The sequence below is a fragment of the Rhinoraja longicauda genome, chromosome 9 (genome assembly GCF_053455715.1).
Source record: "Rhinoraja longicauda isolate Sanriku21f chromosome 9, sRhiLon1.1, whole genome shotgun sequence".
NCBI classification, from domain to species: Eukaryota; Metazoa; Chordata; class Chondrichthyes; order Rajiformes; family Arhynchobatidae; genus Rhinoraja; species Rhinoraja longicauda.
The window spans coordinates 47,363,393-47,381,442 of record NC_135961.1 but is presented as its reverse complement, the minus strand read 5'-3'; the positions used below and the strand labels follow the sequence as shown (position 1 = coordinate 47,381,442).

The following is an 18,050-nucleotide window of genomic DNA, read 5'->3' as shown; positions in this document are numbered from 1 at the left end:
ACTATCTCTGACATCTCCCTCCCGTTTCTGGACCTCACCATCTCCATCACAGGAGAAAAACTAGTGACGGACATTTATTACAAGCCCACCGACTCGCACAGCTATCTGGACTACACTTCTTCCCACCCGGTCCCCTGCAAAAAGTCTATCCCCTACTCCCAATTCCTCCGTCTACGCCGCATCTGCGCCCGGGATGAGGTGTTTCACACTAGGGCTTCCGAGATGTCCTCGTTTTTCAGAAAACGGGGCTTCCCCTCCTCCATTATAGATGAGGCTCTCACTAGGGTCTCTTCTACATCCCGCAGCTCCGCTCTTGCTCCCCATCCCCACACTCGCAACAAGGACAGGATCCCCCTCGTTCTCACCTTCCACCCCACCAGCCAGCGGATCCAACATATTATCCACCAACATTTCCGTCACCTACAACAGGACCCCACCACTGGCCATATCTTCCCAACCCCTCCCCTCTCTGCGTTCCGCAGAGACCGTTCCCTCCGCAACTCCCTGGTCCACTCGTCCCTTCCTACCCAAACCACCCTAACCCCGGGCACTTTCCCTTGCAACCGCACGAGATGCAACACCTGTCCCTTTACCTCCCCCCTCAACTCCATCAAAGGACCCAAACATTCTTTCCAGGTGAGACAGAGGTTCACCTGCACCTCCTCCAACCTCATCTATTGCATCCGCTGCTCTAGATGTCAGCTTATCTATATCGGCGAAACCAAGCGCAGGCTCGGCGATCGCTTCGCTGAACACCTGCGCTCGGTCCGCATTAACGCAACTGATCTCCCGGTGGCCCAGCACTTTAACTCCCCCTCCCATTCCCAGTCTGACCTCTCTGTCATGGGCCTCCTCCAGTGCCATGGTGAGGCCCGCTGGAAGTTGGAGGAGCAGCACCTCATATTTCGCCTGGGCAGTTTGCGGCCCGGTGGTATGAACGTCGACTTCTCCAACTTCAGATAGCTCCTCTGTCCCTCCCTTCCCCTCCTCCTTCCCAGATCTCCCTCTATCTTCCTGTCTCCACCTATATCCTTCCTTTGTCCCACCCCCGACATCAGTCTGAAGAAGGGTCTCGACCCGAAACGTCACCCATTCCTTCTCTCCCGAGATGCTGCCTGACCTGCTGAGTTACTCCAGCAATTTGTGAATAAAAGGAAGGCATACCATATGCTCTCTTCACCATTCTATTTACTTGCTCACTTTCAGGGAGCTAAGGATATGAACCCCAAGATCCCTCTGTATATCAGTGCTGTTAAGGGTTCTGCCATTAGCTGTATAGTTTGCTCTTACATTTGCTCTCCAAAAGTACAAGACCTCACACTTGATTGGATTAAACTCCATCTGTCATTTCTCTGCCCATATCTATAATTGATTTTTTACCTACTATATCCTTTGACAGCTGCGTTCAATGTCCGCGACGTAACCAATTTTGATAGCATCTGGAAACTTACTTGCCAACCCATTTTTATATATCACACACACATCAGAGGTCCCAACATTGATCCCTCAGAACAACAGAGGTCCAGGCATTGATCCCTGTGGAACAACATAGATCCTAGCTGTAGGAGCCATTCTGTGTTTATTAGTTATCTTAGCATATTATTATATTATTTTGTATCCTGCTGTATTATTTTTGGATACCAGGGGGTTGTCGTGAGATAATACTAGGCTTACATATATAACTGGGAGGGGCCAGGATTATGAGTATAATTCAGCCAGCACTAACGTAATGCTTCAGACACACCAGGAGCTGCTAAGACATAGCGTTTTAATAGCCATACAAGTCACGATGGAAGCCTGCTAAAATAATAGGGTTTTAGCAAGTCAGTAACAGGATACGAAGAAGTGACAGTGAGATACTAAGTTCTTACCAAACAAAGTAAATGACGGGAGATATACTAATCTGTTTGTATTGTTACTTCAATAAATGACTAACTCAACTGCGACGTCGTGAAGATCTCTCTGTTGTTATTTGCCTCAAGAAATATCGCTCCACCTCCTTCAACGGTAAGCTTAAAGACTTTATTGGGAAGGACTAAGTGGCCGCTATATTGTAAGAACTTAATATCTCACCGTCACTCCTTCGGCCAGCAGGTAGCGACATCAGAATGGATTCCCAAAGGGAAAATGTTTTTTCTTCAATAGGTGGACTTCTAAGTTCTCATGTCTCGAAATGAGTTGCTACCCTGAAAGGACAGGATGAGATTGAAGAAGAAGAAGATAAACAGAAAAACTCAAGATATTAACAAGCTACCAAGTTAATAGAAATGATGAGAGAGAATGTGGAATCAGGTGAAAATGTAAATGGAGTACAATCTAACCTGATTCAATGAATCAAGGAAGCACTGGTAAAGTTACCACTGCCTGAAGATGAGCTCAAAAAGCAAAATCAGTGGATTCACCAAACAGTGGAAACTTTTATCAGGGTTTACTCAAGGTACTAAGGATGGTCATCAAACTACACACTCCATTCCTGAGAGTGCTAAACAGAGTCGTGTAAACTTAGATATCATTGGACCTGATAGTGCTTCAAATGTCTCAAACTCTAATTTGAGCTTCAAATCTCGTTCTTTATCTCGTGCATCTTGGACGCACTCTGCTCGTATGAAGGCTAAGGCAGACCTGGCCGTTATCACAGAACAGGCTGCCTTCATGGAAGACAGGCATGAGATTGAGGCACAGGAATCAGAAATGGAAGAAGAACGAAGAGAAGACAATTGGAAATGGGGGAAGATTAGAAGAGCCAGAAGGAACAGCTGAGAAGACGGAAGGAACGATTGAAACTAGATGCTGCAATAGCAGCAGCCAAGACAAGACTGAATGTACTTGAGGCTAGGAAATCAAGATACAGCTCGACAGTAGCTGATCGGATGAACTCTTATTTGAAAAGAGGAACTGTCAAAGGCCCTACCTTAGCTAAGGCAAGAGAAAAGCCGCAAACAGCCAAAAGCAGTTTGGCAACGACTACAGAACCTGTAGAACCACAGGTGCAAGAAGATCATCCTGAAATACTTCATATTGAACAAAAGGATAAGGAAAAGAAACCAGAACAGAATGAAAAGCCAATTGCGGGTGATGCTGCTCTTCTATCTCAGACGTGTGACCATATCGGGGTCGGTGATGAAACCTCCATCTTCCCCATCGTACGAGTACAAGAGCCACAAGGGGAGTTCAGTGTTGCAGACATACTTTTTTTTGGATCTTGGAAGTTCACCTACCTTCTGCTCTGAAAGCTTGATGAGGAATTGGCTGCGCCTAACGGCTGCGGCTCTCTGGCAGTCTGTTGTCTTTTTTTTCTTTTTTTTTTGTTTGTGTCGGTGTTGGGATGGTTTTTGTTTCTGTTTTTGGCTGTGTATGTGTGGTGGGGGTGTGGGGTGTGGGGGGTGGGGTGGGGTGGGGTGGGGCGGGGGGAAACCTTTCTTTTATTAGGTCTCTTCCCCGGGGCGCAGCTCGCCCGCGGGGCCTTCCATCGCCCGACGCGGCTCGGCTGCGGGACTTAACATCGCCCGGTGCGGCTCGGCCGCGGGACGTTTCGGTGCCCGGTGCGGCTCGGCCGCTGGACTTAACATCGCCCGGTGCGGCCGCGGGACGTTTCGGTGCCCGGTGCGGCTCGGCCGCTGGACTTAACATCGCCCGGTGCGGCTCGGCCGCGGGACGTATCAGTGCCCGGGGCGGCTCGGCCGCGGGGCCTTCCATCCTCTTGCGGGGGCTGTGCGTGTCGGTTGCCTCGGTAGGGGTCGAGCTGCCTGTCCGTGGGTGCGGGGGGAAGATTTGTTGCCTCCATCACAGTGAGGGGGTGTTTGGAGTCACTGTGATGGATGTTTGTGTTGAGGTCGGGTGTCCTGTGTTCTTTTCTTTTTTGCTGTGTCTTGTGACTGCTGAAATTTCATTCGGTGTTGTGCCGAATGACAATAAAGTGTTGTTATGTTATGTTATGTTATGTTATGAGAAGGCTGAACGTTTCAGGACCAAGGATCAAAATTCTCATTGGTACCATGAATAAAGTGAAGCCTGTGACCAGTTGTCTTATCTCAGGTTTGGAAATATCTAGTCTGGATAAAGATGATTTTATTCAATTATCTGATGTGTTTACACATAAGACCAACAATGTTTCTCAGTTAAACATTCCCAGACAAGAAGACCTGAAGCAATGGCCTTACTTGAAGGATGTCAAGATTCCCGAAATTGACTCTGGCATTGACCCAGTCATCGGGGCAAACGCTTCAAAGGTATTGGAACCTCGGGAGCTGGTCAATAGTCAAGGAGATGGACCATACGCTGTGAAACCCCTACTGGGATGGGTCATCTATGGTCTCCTGAGAAGAGACCACAACAGCAGGGATGGGAATGGCTGCCCTGCTGCTGCTGTCAATCGAATATCCATTGCAAGCCAAGAGGAGCTTCTGGTCCAGCAATACAATCTCAACTTCATAATGGGAAAATCCAGAGTTGACACAATGCTGCGAAAAGGATTACAGCTTCAACTGGACAAATCCAACTTTTGGACCAATAGCACAATGGTGCTTAAGTACATCAACAACAAAACCAAACGCTTTCAAACATTTGTAGCAAACAGAATCTCTTTTGTAAGGGATGTTACTGACGTATCACAATGGAGATATGTTAGCACAAAGGAAAATCCTGCAGATGGAGCATCAAGAGGACTGACAGCAAACCGCTTCTTAAGCTGGAAGAGAAGAAGATTGGAGAAGATCCTGTGTAATGGGCAGAATATTAGAGACTATACCAGATGCACAAGATTTTGTAATAATAATAATAATAATAATAATATATTCCTTTATTCGTCCCACACCGGGGAAATTTAGTGTTACAGCAGCAAAGTGGATAGCAAGAGAGCAAGAGATCATTCATTATAAATAAATAAAAGATACATAAATTGTCATCAGTTTTCTGTGTGTTCTTAGCTGTTATTGTTGACTCATCTGCTGGGAGCAGTGCTGGTTATGCAGTCTCACAGCAGCAGGAACGAAGGACCTCCTGTTCCGACTTCAGACTAAGAGCAACATCTTGGAAAGACTGGTAGCCTTAAAGATTGAAGAATCACTATAGTAGATTCGATGTCAATATATAGTGCATGCTTTTTTAATTAAGTATGAAGTTTTTATGGCTTCTTTTAATGTTTATTAGTAATTGTTTCGTTATATACTTAGAACAATTAGGAGCCGGTGTGTAGGAGCCATTTTGTGTTTATTAGCTATCTTGCATATTATTACATTATTTTGTATCCTACTGTATTATTTTTGGACACCAGGGGGTTGTCGTGAGATAATACTAGGCTTATGTATATGGACTGGGAGGGGCCAGGATTATGAGTTTAATTCAGCCAGCACTGACGTAATGCTTCAGACACACCAGGAGCTGCTAAAACATAGGGTTTTAGTAGCCATACAAGTCACAATGGAAGCCTGCCAAGGTAATAGGGTTTAGCAAGTCAGTAACAGGATACGAAGGAGTGACGGTGAGATACTAAGTTCTTACCAAACAAAGTAAACGATGGGAGATATACTAATCTGTTTGTATTGTTACTTCAATAAACGACTAACTAAACTGCAACATCGTGAAGATCTGTCTGTTGTTATTTGCGTCAAGAAATATCGCTCCACCTCCTTCATCAACGATAAATTTAAGGATTTTATTGGGAAGGACTAAGTTGCCGCTATACTAGCATTGATCCCTGCAAAATCCAAACTAGAATTCAGATGGAAAACTAATAAAAATATCCGGGATTTGCAGGATACTGATATCCATATCCTTGCTCACACAGGTCATTAATTTATGAAAAATGTAAACATAATCTCAATGGCTTACTTTAGGGCATTATGTAGGCAACACTGGCTACTTACAAAATATGGCAATAGTGCCAATCAAGCCAACATCATGATCATGGAAACTGCCCATTTCCTGAGTGTTAATGCAACTCTTCCAATTTAGATGATATTAAAATGCAATGATTAGATCTACTTCCACGTAATCATGTTAATAAATTGGCAAATAAATAATGAAGAAATTAGAAGGAAGTAAAAAAAACAATTTTTTGCAAATAAATTGATTATCTTTCATTTTCCACAGCATCTCAGGAACATTTTATTACCACTTAAAAGCATACACGTTGCTACTCATTTCCAATATTTCATTATTAGAGATCTATTGATTTATTTTCTAACAAAGCTCTTTTCCTTTTGATATTGTGACCGAGTCTTTCTAACTAGCATTATGCAGAATAGCTTAATGTTGATCAGAATGTCAAACATACTCAGTTACCAGAGAGAAAAAACATTTCAATCAATAAACTTTATCAACAGTAGGAATTTCACCTCCCCCAATCAAAATATCCAAGCATAAAATGGTTCACTGGGAAGTAAGTTCACAAAGGAATGATCAGTCGTAAGGTTTTAAACTTAGCAGTGTGTCAGGTAAAATAAAGGAAGAAAAATCAAATCGCTCATGTATCAAGTACTTTGGGATGATTTTGTTATGTTAATCATAATCATAATACTTTAGTAGCCAAGTATGTTTTGCAACATATGAGGAATTTGATTTCCCATACAGTCATACCAATAAAGAGCAACATGACACCAAATAATTTTTTTAACATGAACATCCACCACAGCGACTCCCCCAAATTCCTCACTGTGATGGAAAGCAAAAAAAGTTCAAGCATCTTCCTTTCTTTCTTCTCCCGTGGTCGGGGCATTATTTTATAAATGGATGTAGGTTGGAGGTTCTCAACAACAATGTCCAATAGCTTTCAGTTTGAACATAAAGTATATGTTTTGTATTAAATTAACTTTGGGAAGGCAGCAAAATAACTCAATCAAGTTTTTTAAGAAGGTGTCCAAGATAATCAATGAGATTAGGGTGATGGATGTTGTCCGTGTAGAATTTAGTAATACATCTGTAAAGTCCCTCATGATAGGCTGATCCAAATGATTAAGATGCACAAGATTATCAGTAACTTAGTTGTATGCATTTAGAACTGATTTATTGATAGAAGACAGAGGATCGTAGTGAAGGACAATATTTAGGCTGGAAGTCTGTGACCAGTAGAGTTCCGCAGAGATCTGTGCTGGGACTCTGTTTGTGATATATTTAAATGACGTGGACGTAAACGTAGACGGGTTAGTTAGGTTTGCTGATGACACCAAGATTGCCGAGGTTACAGTCTGTGAGGAAGACTGCAAAGGTACACAGCAGGATATAGATCAGTTACAGAAATGGACAGAGAAATGGCTGACAGAGTTTAATCTGAGCAAGTGAGACCTGTTGCACTTTGAAAGATCAAATGTAAGGGAAAAATATAATTAATGGTATAACCCTCAACAGCATTGATGTACAGAAATATCTTGGGGTCCGAGTCCACAACTCCCTGAAATTGGCAGCACAGGTAGATAGAGTGGTAACAAAGGCATATCGTATGCTTGCTTTCATAGTCAGGGCATTGAGCATAAGCGTCAGGAAATCATGATGCAGCTTTATAGGACTTTGGTTTGGCCGCATTTGGAGCATTCTATGCAGTTCTGGTTGACCCATTACTGGAAGGATTGAAGGCTCCGGAAAGGATGCAGAGGAAGTTTACCAGAATGATGGCTGGATTAGAAGGTGTTGGCTACAGCAAAAGTTTAGGGCAGATGAACGGGGCAACCCTTTTTAAACAGAGGGTTGTGAATATCTGGAATGTGCTGTCGGGGTTAGTGGTTGAGGCAAATACAATACTGACATTTCATTACATATGGATAAACATATGGATATGCAGGGTGTAGCGGCCAACTTCTCGTCTATATCAATTAGCTCCCAAGCTGCCACTTGCATAGACCGGGTCAGCGATAAGCGTAATAACTCGAACAACTAATAACAGAGATCCTCCTTGATGTTTAATAGTTAGTCTTCTTTATTTGAAGGTGCAATAAACATATTGGCATATCTCTTGTCATCGACTGGTTATTAATTGCTAGGTAAAATTCCATATCTTACCGCAGTCTATGCGATCGTTACGAATTGCCAGATATAACTTCGACACAGTTTGTATTAATCTTCTAGTTAACAAAACTTACAGGCGATTACATCATGGCTGATAAATCTTTTGGCGGAGCTTCTAGCTGACCCGCTGTCAGCACCTCCCAGCTCACACACTCTGTGCCAGCACGTACCCAACTGCCCGTACTCTGGCTCCGCCCAGCCCCTACGTAAGCATTGCATTAACTCGTGTCCAAACTACAGCAGAATACAAGGTAGTGATATCAATAAACAAAAATAACTAATAACTGCAAAATGGCTCCTACACAGGGAATGGAGGCATATGGATTAAATGCAGCTCGATAAGAGATGGTCTAGGCATCATGTTCGGCTCAGACATTGTGGGCCGAAGGGCCTGATCTTGTGCTGTACTGTTCTATTAGTCTGTCACCTTGAAATAATGCCAAACAACGCTATATAGTAACTTTCAAATGCTGAAAACATTTGTCTGTTTTCTATTTTCTGCAATTTCAATAGACAATAGACAATAGACAATAGACAATAGACAATAGGTGCAGGAGTAGGCCATTCAGCCCTTCGAGCCAGCACCGCCATTCAATGCGATCATGGCTGATCACTATCAATCAGTACCCCGTTCCTGCCTTCTCCCCATACCCCCTCACTCCGCTATCCTTAAGAGCTCTATCCAGCTCTCTCTTGAAAGCATCCAACGAACTGGCCTCCACTGCCTTCTGAGGCAGAGAATTCCACACCTTCACCACCCTCTGACTGAAAAAGTTCTTCCTCATCTCCGTTCTAAAAGGATCAAAAATAGGACTGTCTTCTAAATAACTGTACCCAAAACGTTCGGTACCCATGAGGCCTTGGTCCCAACCAGTTTAACTGGGTCACATTGATGCTACATTATAATGAAGTTTTACGCTTCATCTTGGCACTGATATGCCGGAGAAGGTGAATCAAATGATCTCATGTAGAAGTGTGTCTGTGTGTACAACAGATGTCAGCTGGAGTGTAGGCATAGTTTGGCAACCATTACAAGGCTCAAAAAGTTTACTCACATTTCATTGTCAATTTAATAGATGACAGGTTTAAAAAAAAATCTTAACCTATACATCACTGTTACCTTTAAACACTGCTGGGGATCCACTAAGTGAAGCATTATAAACGAGCATGGATTTGTCAGCTAATCCAACAGCAAGTAACGTTCCATCCCCTGTAAATAAAAGCAATTAGAAGCCAAATAAGTTTCATTCCTTTAATACTTGATAAAGTTTCTAAGTGTCCAACATAATCATAGCATTAAAAATTATATACTGCATCACATTTACAAGAAATACTGAGCCTAGATTCTAGCCACCTGCATGCTCAAACTACAAAAAGAGCCTCTGCACTTAACCTTTCCTATTCACCCAGCACCAATCCATATAACGTCAGCCACTACATAAGTTGTCTGTGCAGAACCTTCCAATGCATACACGGTTCTAAATATAATTAATAAATTTAAACAAAACTGGAAAAAAACTTGTCCTTCTTTCAAGAAAGATTGTCCTTCTTTCAAGCAAGTAATATGCAGTGACTGCATTTGTCATCCACGTGCAACATTTCCACAGCCAGCTATCTGTAGCCATGCCACCTTTGGCGTCTTTCTACCAATCCAGGGTCTGTCATCTACAACCAATCCATCAGGACCACAGTTTATGCCCTCCTGTCAATACACAGAACCTAGATGATATTTGTGTTAAAGCCCTGTGAATTTAATTTTGCTTATTCTCTAATGATGTTGGAAGAATTTGCAGGGAACAGCATTAGTGGTAACTTGCAAGTACCTTGAAGTGTCTGAGGTAGGCAGTTCAGATCTTCAAAGCAATGAAAAAACAAGGATTACTGTTGTTTGTTGTACAATGAGGTTTGTCCAGGTCTAAAGCTATGATCGACAAATACCCTTTTCTTCAAATGATCAAAGGTTGTGCTGACATATTGAGTTAATCATGCATTTCATCACCGATGTCTGCCTTCACCAAGGAGTGGCTCCAGAGGTTTGGGAAGTGATCCATATTCTCCAGGGACATCATATGCACATTTAATATCAGAGAGCAGTGTTGAGCAATAGACAATAGACAATAGACAATATTGTCAGGTGTAGGAGTAGGCCATTCGGTCCTTTGAGCCGGCACCGCCATTCAATGTGATCATGGCTGATCATTCACAATCAATACCCCGTTACTGCCTTCTCCCCATACCCTCTGACTCCGCTATCTTTCAGAGCAGCAATTGGAGTTCGGAGAAGACTTCTGTCTTGTGGATGTTGAATGTAAGGCCCATCTTCTGTATGCTTCAGTAACAAAAGCTTTTCACTGTACCTCGATACATGTGACAATAAACTAAACTAAACAAGTCAACAACGATCTGGAGTTCAGTCTCCATGTACATGCAAATAGAAAAGTTGCCTGCATGCTGCAGCTTGACTACTGAGGTAACAAAATTTTATATAGAGACAGTCTTTACTCAGTTTCAGTGTTGTTGAATAAGTGTCATATCCATGTCAAATTAGTTATGACTGGGCAAGATTCAAGATTCAATTTATTGTCACATGTACCAATTAAGGTACAGTGAAATTTGAGTTACCATACAGCCATACTAAGTAAAAAGAAACAAGACACACAGCCACATTATTATTTTTTTAACATAAACATCCATCACAGCAGAATCCACATTCCTCACTGTGATGAAAGGTAATAAAGTTCAATCAACTTCCTCTTTGTTCACCCGCGGTCATCCGCAGTTGCCGCTGCCGACGATCCCATGTCCGAAGCCCTCACGTCAGGATGATCGAAACTCCGGCATCGGGACGGATTGAAACACTCTCCGCGGCATGGAGCGCCCGAGTCGGCCTCTTTTTACCAGAGACTGCGGGCATCACGGTGTTAAAGTCTACAGGCCCCGCAGTTGGAGCTCTTCACAGTCAATCCTCAGCAAAGTATCGCAGCTCCACGATGTTAAAGTCCGCGCCGTGCCCGCGGCTTGAAGCGCCAGGCCAGTCTCCAGGAAAGGCTGCACCACTCCACGATGTTAGGCCGCAGTGGGGATGGAGATACGATATGGAGAAAAATCGCATCTCCGTCGAGGTAAGAGATTGAAAAAAAGTTTCCCCCAATTCCTCCCCCCCACCACTCCCACATAAAACAAACCAAGAAACACTAAAACATACTTTAACGCATACTTAAAATAATAAAAAACTAGAAAGGACAGACAGACTGTTGGCGAGGCAGCCAGTGCTGGTGGCGCCACCCGGTGTTTGTGGCTTCACAAAGTAATTAAGAAAACCCAACTGGACAGCAAAGTGGAGCCTTACTTCCATTTGCTTCTCTTCAGGCAGCACAGAAAGAACATGTGCAAAATAATTTTGGTGCACCTTCTCTGTATACTAGACTGTTTATTTGACACATCCAAAATCTGACAGTTCCAAAATATCCAAGTTCCAAAGAAGAATGAGGTTAGGAACATTTTTCATGCAGAAAGTAACATCAGCATATTCAAATGACCCAATGTTTTGGAAATGCCATAGGAAACACTGATTTTAATCTGGCTGACAGAATCAATTTGCATTTCACCCACACTTTGTTCATTTAACAGGATAAATATACAACTTTATTTTAGTTCAAAGATAGACACAAAAAGCTGGCGTAACTCCGCGGGACAGGCAGCATCTCTGTAGAGAAGGATGGGTCGAGACCCTTCTTCAGATGTATGTTAGTATGTTAGATGGAACAGTACTGCGAGAATTTACTGGTAATTATACGTTGTAATCTTTCAGAAATCCAAAGTGCAGATGCTGTTCCACTTTTAAGTATCAGTAGTTCAGGATTAGTAAGTCAACAAAAATCCATGGTTTCATTAAGTCAATGGTTTAGCATACAACCCTCATAAAATCTAAAGATCTTTCTCTTTAGATTTTATGTTCCTTCACGGCATATATAATAGTTCAGTTTTCCACTGAAAGTTTCTGCATACTTCAGAGTCAAGGAACTTGTAAATATTAAATAGCTGCACATTGCAATTACTTTAATGTTGTTGCAGCAACCTCATTCTTAAAATAGATTTCAGAAGGTGAATTCTATTACTATGTTTTCATTTCAGTGTTTGAGGGCAACATCTAAGCAGGATTTAATTTATATTCATTATTTTAAATTGGAACAAATATCGACATATTTAAAATCAGATGTAAAACAGAATTCTGAAAGTGCTTAAGACATTTATTTTATATTTGTTATTTTACAACAATAATCAGCTCTCTCTCACTGGAAAGCTAATTCATGTAGTTTAATTTGTGAATAAATTGTGTGCAGTTTTGGTCTCCTAATTTGAGGAAGGACATTCTTGTTATTGAGGGAGTGCAGCGTAGGTTCACCAGGTTAATTCCCGGGATGGTGGGACTGACATATGATGAAAGAATGGGTTGACTGGGCTTGTATTCACTGGAATTTAGAAAGGTGAGAGGGGATCTTATAGAAACATATAAACTTCTTCAGGGATTGGACAGGCTAGATTACAGAAAAAATGTTCCCGATGTTGGGGGAATCCAGAACCATGGGTCACAGTTTAAGAATTAGGGTTAGGCCATTTAGACTGAGACGAGGAAAAACCTTTTCACCCAGAGAGTTGCAAATTTGTGGAAGCCAATTCACTCGATGTTTTCAAGAGAGAGTTACAGTGCCCTCCATAATGTTTGGGACAAAGACCCATCATTTATTTATTTACCTTTGTACTCCACAATTTGAGATTTATAATAGAAAAAAATCACATGTGGTTAAAGTGCACATTGTCAGATTTTATTAAAAGGTATTTTTATACATTTTGGTTTCACTGTGTAGAAATTACAGCTGTGTTTATACATAGTCCCCCCCATTTCAGGGCACCATAATGTTTGGGACACATGGCTTCACAGGTGTTTGTAATTGCTAAGGTGTGTTTATTTGCCTCAATGCAGGTATAAGAGAGTTCTCAGCATCTAGTCTTTCCTCCACTTTCCATCACCTTTGGAAACTTTTATTGCTGTTAATCAACATGAGGACTAAACTTGTGCCAATGAAAGTCACATCAGCCAAACCTTAGGCTTCCCAAAATCAACTGTTTGGAACATCATTAAGAAGAAAGAGAGCACTGGTGAGCTTACTAATCGCAAAGGGACTGGCAGGTCAAGGAAGACATCCACAGCTGATGACAGAAGAATTCTCTCTATGATAAAGCAAAATCCCCAAACACCTGTCCAACAGATCAGAAACACTCTTCAGGAGTCAGGTGTGGATTTGTCAATGACCACTGTCCGCAGAAGACTTCGTGAACAGAAATACAGAGGTCTACACTGCAAGATGCAAACCACTGGTTAGTCGCAAAAATAGGACCGCCAGGTTACAGTTTGCCAAGAAGTACTTAAAAGATCAACCACAGTTCTGGAAAAAGGTCTTGTGGACAGATGAGATGAAGATTAACATATCAGAGTGATGGCAAAAACAAAGTATGGAGGAGAGAAGGAAATGCCCAAGATCCAAAGCATGGCACCTCATCTGTGAAACACGGTGGTGGGGGTGTTATGGCCTGGGCATGTATGGCTGCTGAAGGTACTGGCTCACTTATCTTCATTGATGATACAACTGCTGATGGTAGTAGCATAATGAATTTTGAAATGTATAGACACATCCTATCTGCTCAAGTTCAAACAAATGCCTCAAAACTAATTGGCCGGCAGTTCATTCCACAGCAAGACATACTGCTAAAGCAACAAAGGAGTTTTTCAAAGCTAAAAAATGGTCAATTCTTGAGTGGCCAAGTCAATCACCCGATCTGAACCCAATTGAGCATGCCTTTTATATGCTGAAGAGAAACCTGAAGGGGACTAGCCTCCAAAACAAGCAAAAGTTAAAGACGGCTGCAATAGAGGCCTGGCAGAGCATCACCGGAGAAGACACCCAGCAACTGGTGATGTCCATGAATCGCAGACTTCAAGCAGTCATTGCATGCAAAGGATATGCAACAAAATACTAAACATGATTACTTTCATTTACATGAAATTGTTGTGTCCCAAACATTATGGTGCCCTGAAATGGGGGGAATATGTATAAACACTGCTTTAATTTGGGTGAAACCAAAATGTATAAAAATACCCTTTATTAAAATCTGACAATGTGCACTTTAACCACATGTGATTTCTTTCTATAACAAATCTCAAATTGTGGAGTACAGAGGCAAATAAATAAATGATGGGTCTTTGTCCCAAACATTATGGAGGGTACTGTAGATATAGCTCTTAGGACTAACGGAATCAAGGGATATGGGGAAAAAGCAAGAACGGGGTACTAATTACATGCTTGTGTATGTGTGCATATACATGGCACTGCATGCATCAGCTAGCACCCAGTAGCAATCACAAGAAATTTGAATCATTTAAGAATACAGCTATATGGCAATATAAATCCACTCTGCCTCAATCAAAACTGAAATAAAATAAACTCATGCAGCAATTATTTCCACTTCCCACACTCAGGCATCTGTGACCACAAGAGTTTAAAATTCAGAGAGTCGAAACTTGTTGTACATAAACTCTTAATAGCCACCCAATATACTACATATCGATTCAGTATAGGAAACTTTTAATTCACAGCTTTAAGAAAATATGTCTCATCATTCTCCAATCAGATGGCTTACCCGAGTATTGGATGCAGCAAACAGGTGTTGATTGGTTTGAAACAACAACTCGTGCACTGGGCCTGCTTGGTGCCAGACTGTCAAGTGGGTATTCTTTGGTAATTCCCCTAAAGCAGATCATAATACAATCACTACAGACCTTCAATTAGAGTAATTAAAGTCAGAGTAATACGGCACAAAAGCAGCCCCACTGACCCAACTCATCCATGCCAACCAAGATGCCCATCTATGTTAGTCCCATTTGCCCCCATTTGGCTCATATCCCTCTGAACATTTCCTATCCATGTAACTGTCCACATGCCTTTAAAATGTTGTTATTGTACATGACCCAACCACTTTCTCTGGCAACTCCTTCCATAAACCCATCATCATCTGTGTGAAAAAGTTGTTCCTCGGATCCTTTTCTGTCCCGAGAATATTTTCCGTGCATATTGCAACTCTTACTGGACATTAACAACATAAAGCCACTTTTCCCCCACTGCAACAGAAAAATATTGGAGTAAATTTGAGCAAGGACTGGGTCAGAAAATACAATAGTGGGCATTGCCTATAGTATGTTTTAACTAATGCTCAGTTCAGCATTAGGTTGGGTGTAGAATAGTTGGCAAAAACAAATCCACTTGTTTGCATTTCTATCCATGAATATTTTCACCCTCTTACACATTGTAGCAAAAGATCTTTGAGCATCACCAACTTTTAATCTGGCATGCTCCAGATTCCTCATCAGTGGAATTTCTCAATTACTGTCTTAAAATTGTCCAGTGATTGGTGGAGCAACATAATTTGTTGGGTTTTTGTCGTAGGGATATTATCCTGTTGGTTATACAAATAAACTTCCATATTTTTGAATACCATGTAGAATATTTAAAGGATGGCTGGAAGCAAACAGCGACAATTCAAACACTAATATTTTTTTAATTATATGACAGCTCCAATTACTTTGTACTTCTAAAAATGAAGGAGATTTATTTGAAATTGTATTTCTTACTTGAGACCGCTATTTTTCTCCTTCGGGACTGAGTTGGCACGTTTTTGGGAATTTAACTTCGGTGTGAACATGTTGACGCTGCAACAAAATCATTAATATTACAATTTTGGCATCAATACATGAGTTAGCACTATGACTCAACATTTAATTAATATAGAAATTAAGCTTTTAAACTAATGATTTAGTAATTGATCTTGATGAATTATATAATTAGAACCAGATTTTCATCTGAAATGTATAAGTAGCAGAAGGAACTGCAATGGAACCATTTATACTACATGGTGTTGAGGTTCATGCTCCTTTTTAAGACTAATATAGGAAAACAGCCGCACAAAGTCAGGATCTGGTTAATGCAGATCCTGGCCTTGGGCTAGAGATAACTGGAGCTGGGCCATTATCTAGTACAGAAGTGTTTACAATGGATCTGTGAAATATATGCCAAGGGATGAGCTACTCAACTCTCAGAGGTACCAAGAAATGCTTAGAATTTGTACAGAGAACAATTATAATATTCTACACTAATTTTCTAACATCGGTTTGATTAAGATTTTCTCCTTGGTCATTCTGCTAAATATTGAACCACTTAACCTCCTACTTTGAGTAAATTTTGAATAAGGAATGCAACCCATATTCAAGAAAACGATTTTCCCTAATGGCCCCGATGACCCTACTCTCTTGCTGCTTATGTAAAGGACAATTACTTTCAGGATGTATTTTCTAGAAATGCTACATCTTATCCTTATTTCTGTAAAAGCAACAGGTGATGTAGATATCTTTGCAGTTACTTGCTCAAAACCTAGCCGGATTCCCTAATGCACAAAGCTGTCTCACTAGGGATTAGAGAACACCAAATCTTATGCCACAACCAAGATGTTCTATAAAAGTGGGAGAAAAAAAACTTAGCTACGATTCTTGATTTAAACTTTGTTTAAGCTTTCAGATAACGTCAACATTAACTCTTACCTTGGTGCTGAGGTGTAGCCAGAGGATCTTACTTTGGTATGAAACACCACCGGCTTGTCTTTGACACTGCTGACTATTGGTTCCACAATTCAAAAAAGAAACAACCGTTACTTTTTACAAGATATTCTGCTTAAATCGCCAACATTACAATTCACAAAGTTGATAAGGAGCATTGTCATTTTCAGTAAACACAAATCAGAAAAAGTCAGGTTTTGCCAGCCAGAGTGGAAATAATTGAATAATTCCAGCATCAATAAAGCTTGGTGCCCACTGCTACAAACAGCCATGATTGATTGATTGATTTATATTCATTATATTCCACTCACTGCAATGGTCTGGAGAGATTACTCTGCTTTTATTAGAAGTTACTATAGTTTCAGTTTCCTTCACTCTTAAACAGGTACTATTTTCTGAGCAAATCATTTCCGTTGCAGAAAGTATCTGACTCATTGCCTGGTATGGCAATTCCAATGCTCAGGAATGCATGAGGCTGCAGAGTGTGGTGGTTTCAACCCAGTCCATCATAGGCACTGTCCTCCCCACCATCGAAAGCATATACATGAGGTGCTATCGCGAGAAGATGGCATCTTGCCTCAAGGATCCCCACCATCCAGGCTATGCCCTCTTCTAGCTGCTAACGGAACAGGAACAGCTTCTGTCCTGCAACTGTTAGATTCTTGAACTAATCTGCACAACCCAAATTCTACTTCGGCAACGCAACACATTAACTTGTTTTGTAGTTGTGTATTTTTTAGATAATGCCTTGTTTTTTCTTTTCACTTTCTTTGTCTGCACGTTCTTGTAGAATTTGTGTTATTTCTGTGAAATTTATGGATTCGGCTCAGTCTATGTGCCTGTGATATTGTTGCACACAAGATGCACATGCACATGACAATAAATTCAACTTTACTTGGCTTGACTCTCTGTTGTACAGTGCAATGCTTGCAGCTTCAGCCTACCTCCTCCAATTCACAATCCAATAAAATGTTGTCAGCAAATAAAATAATAAATAAAATTAAAATATATTGTGCCACATTAAATAAACCAAATTCATATAAATTTATGGAATCCTCTTTGGGATTCAATTAGATCAGAATTTATCAGTTAAAGATAGAATTAGTGTAGTATGCTTAGAGGTCAGAGATATAAATGTTAATATTACAAAATGGAAATAATGTTATTATCCAAAAATGCATTAATATATTATAGTGTAGGATTGTGTAATTGAACAAAGCTACAATATAATGCAGCAGGAATGGTGCATTACAGTGATACAGCAATTAGCTCTGCTACCTCACAGCTACTGGATTCAGTCTGACCTAGGGTGCTGCTGCACGGAGCTCACAGCGCCAGAGACCCAGGTTCAATCCTGACTACGGGTGCTGACTGTATGGACTTTGTA

The 18,050-nt window shown here is 41.2% G+C and overlaps 1 protein-coding gene across 1 annotated transcript in view; it reads right to left on the bottom strand.

Moving 5' to 3' along the window:
* wdr27 (WD repeat domain 27) overlaps positions 1–18,050 on the bottom strand; it is a 326,961-nt gene that overhangs the window by 276,639 nt on the left and 32,272 nt on the right. Inside the window, 4 exon segments of the mRNA XM_078405889.1 lie at positions 9,119–9,208; positions 14,698–14,804; positions 15,686–15,763; positions 16,649–16,721. Coding sequence (XP_078262015.1) covers positions 9,119–9,208; positions 14,698–14,804; positions 15,686–15,763; positions 16,649–16,721 — 348 coding nt within the window.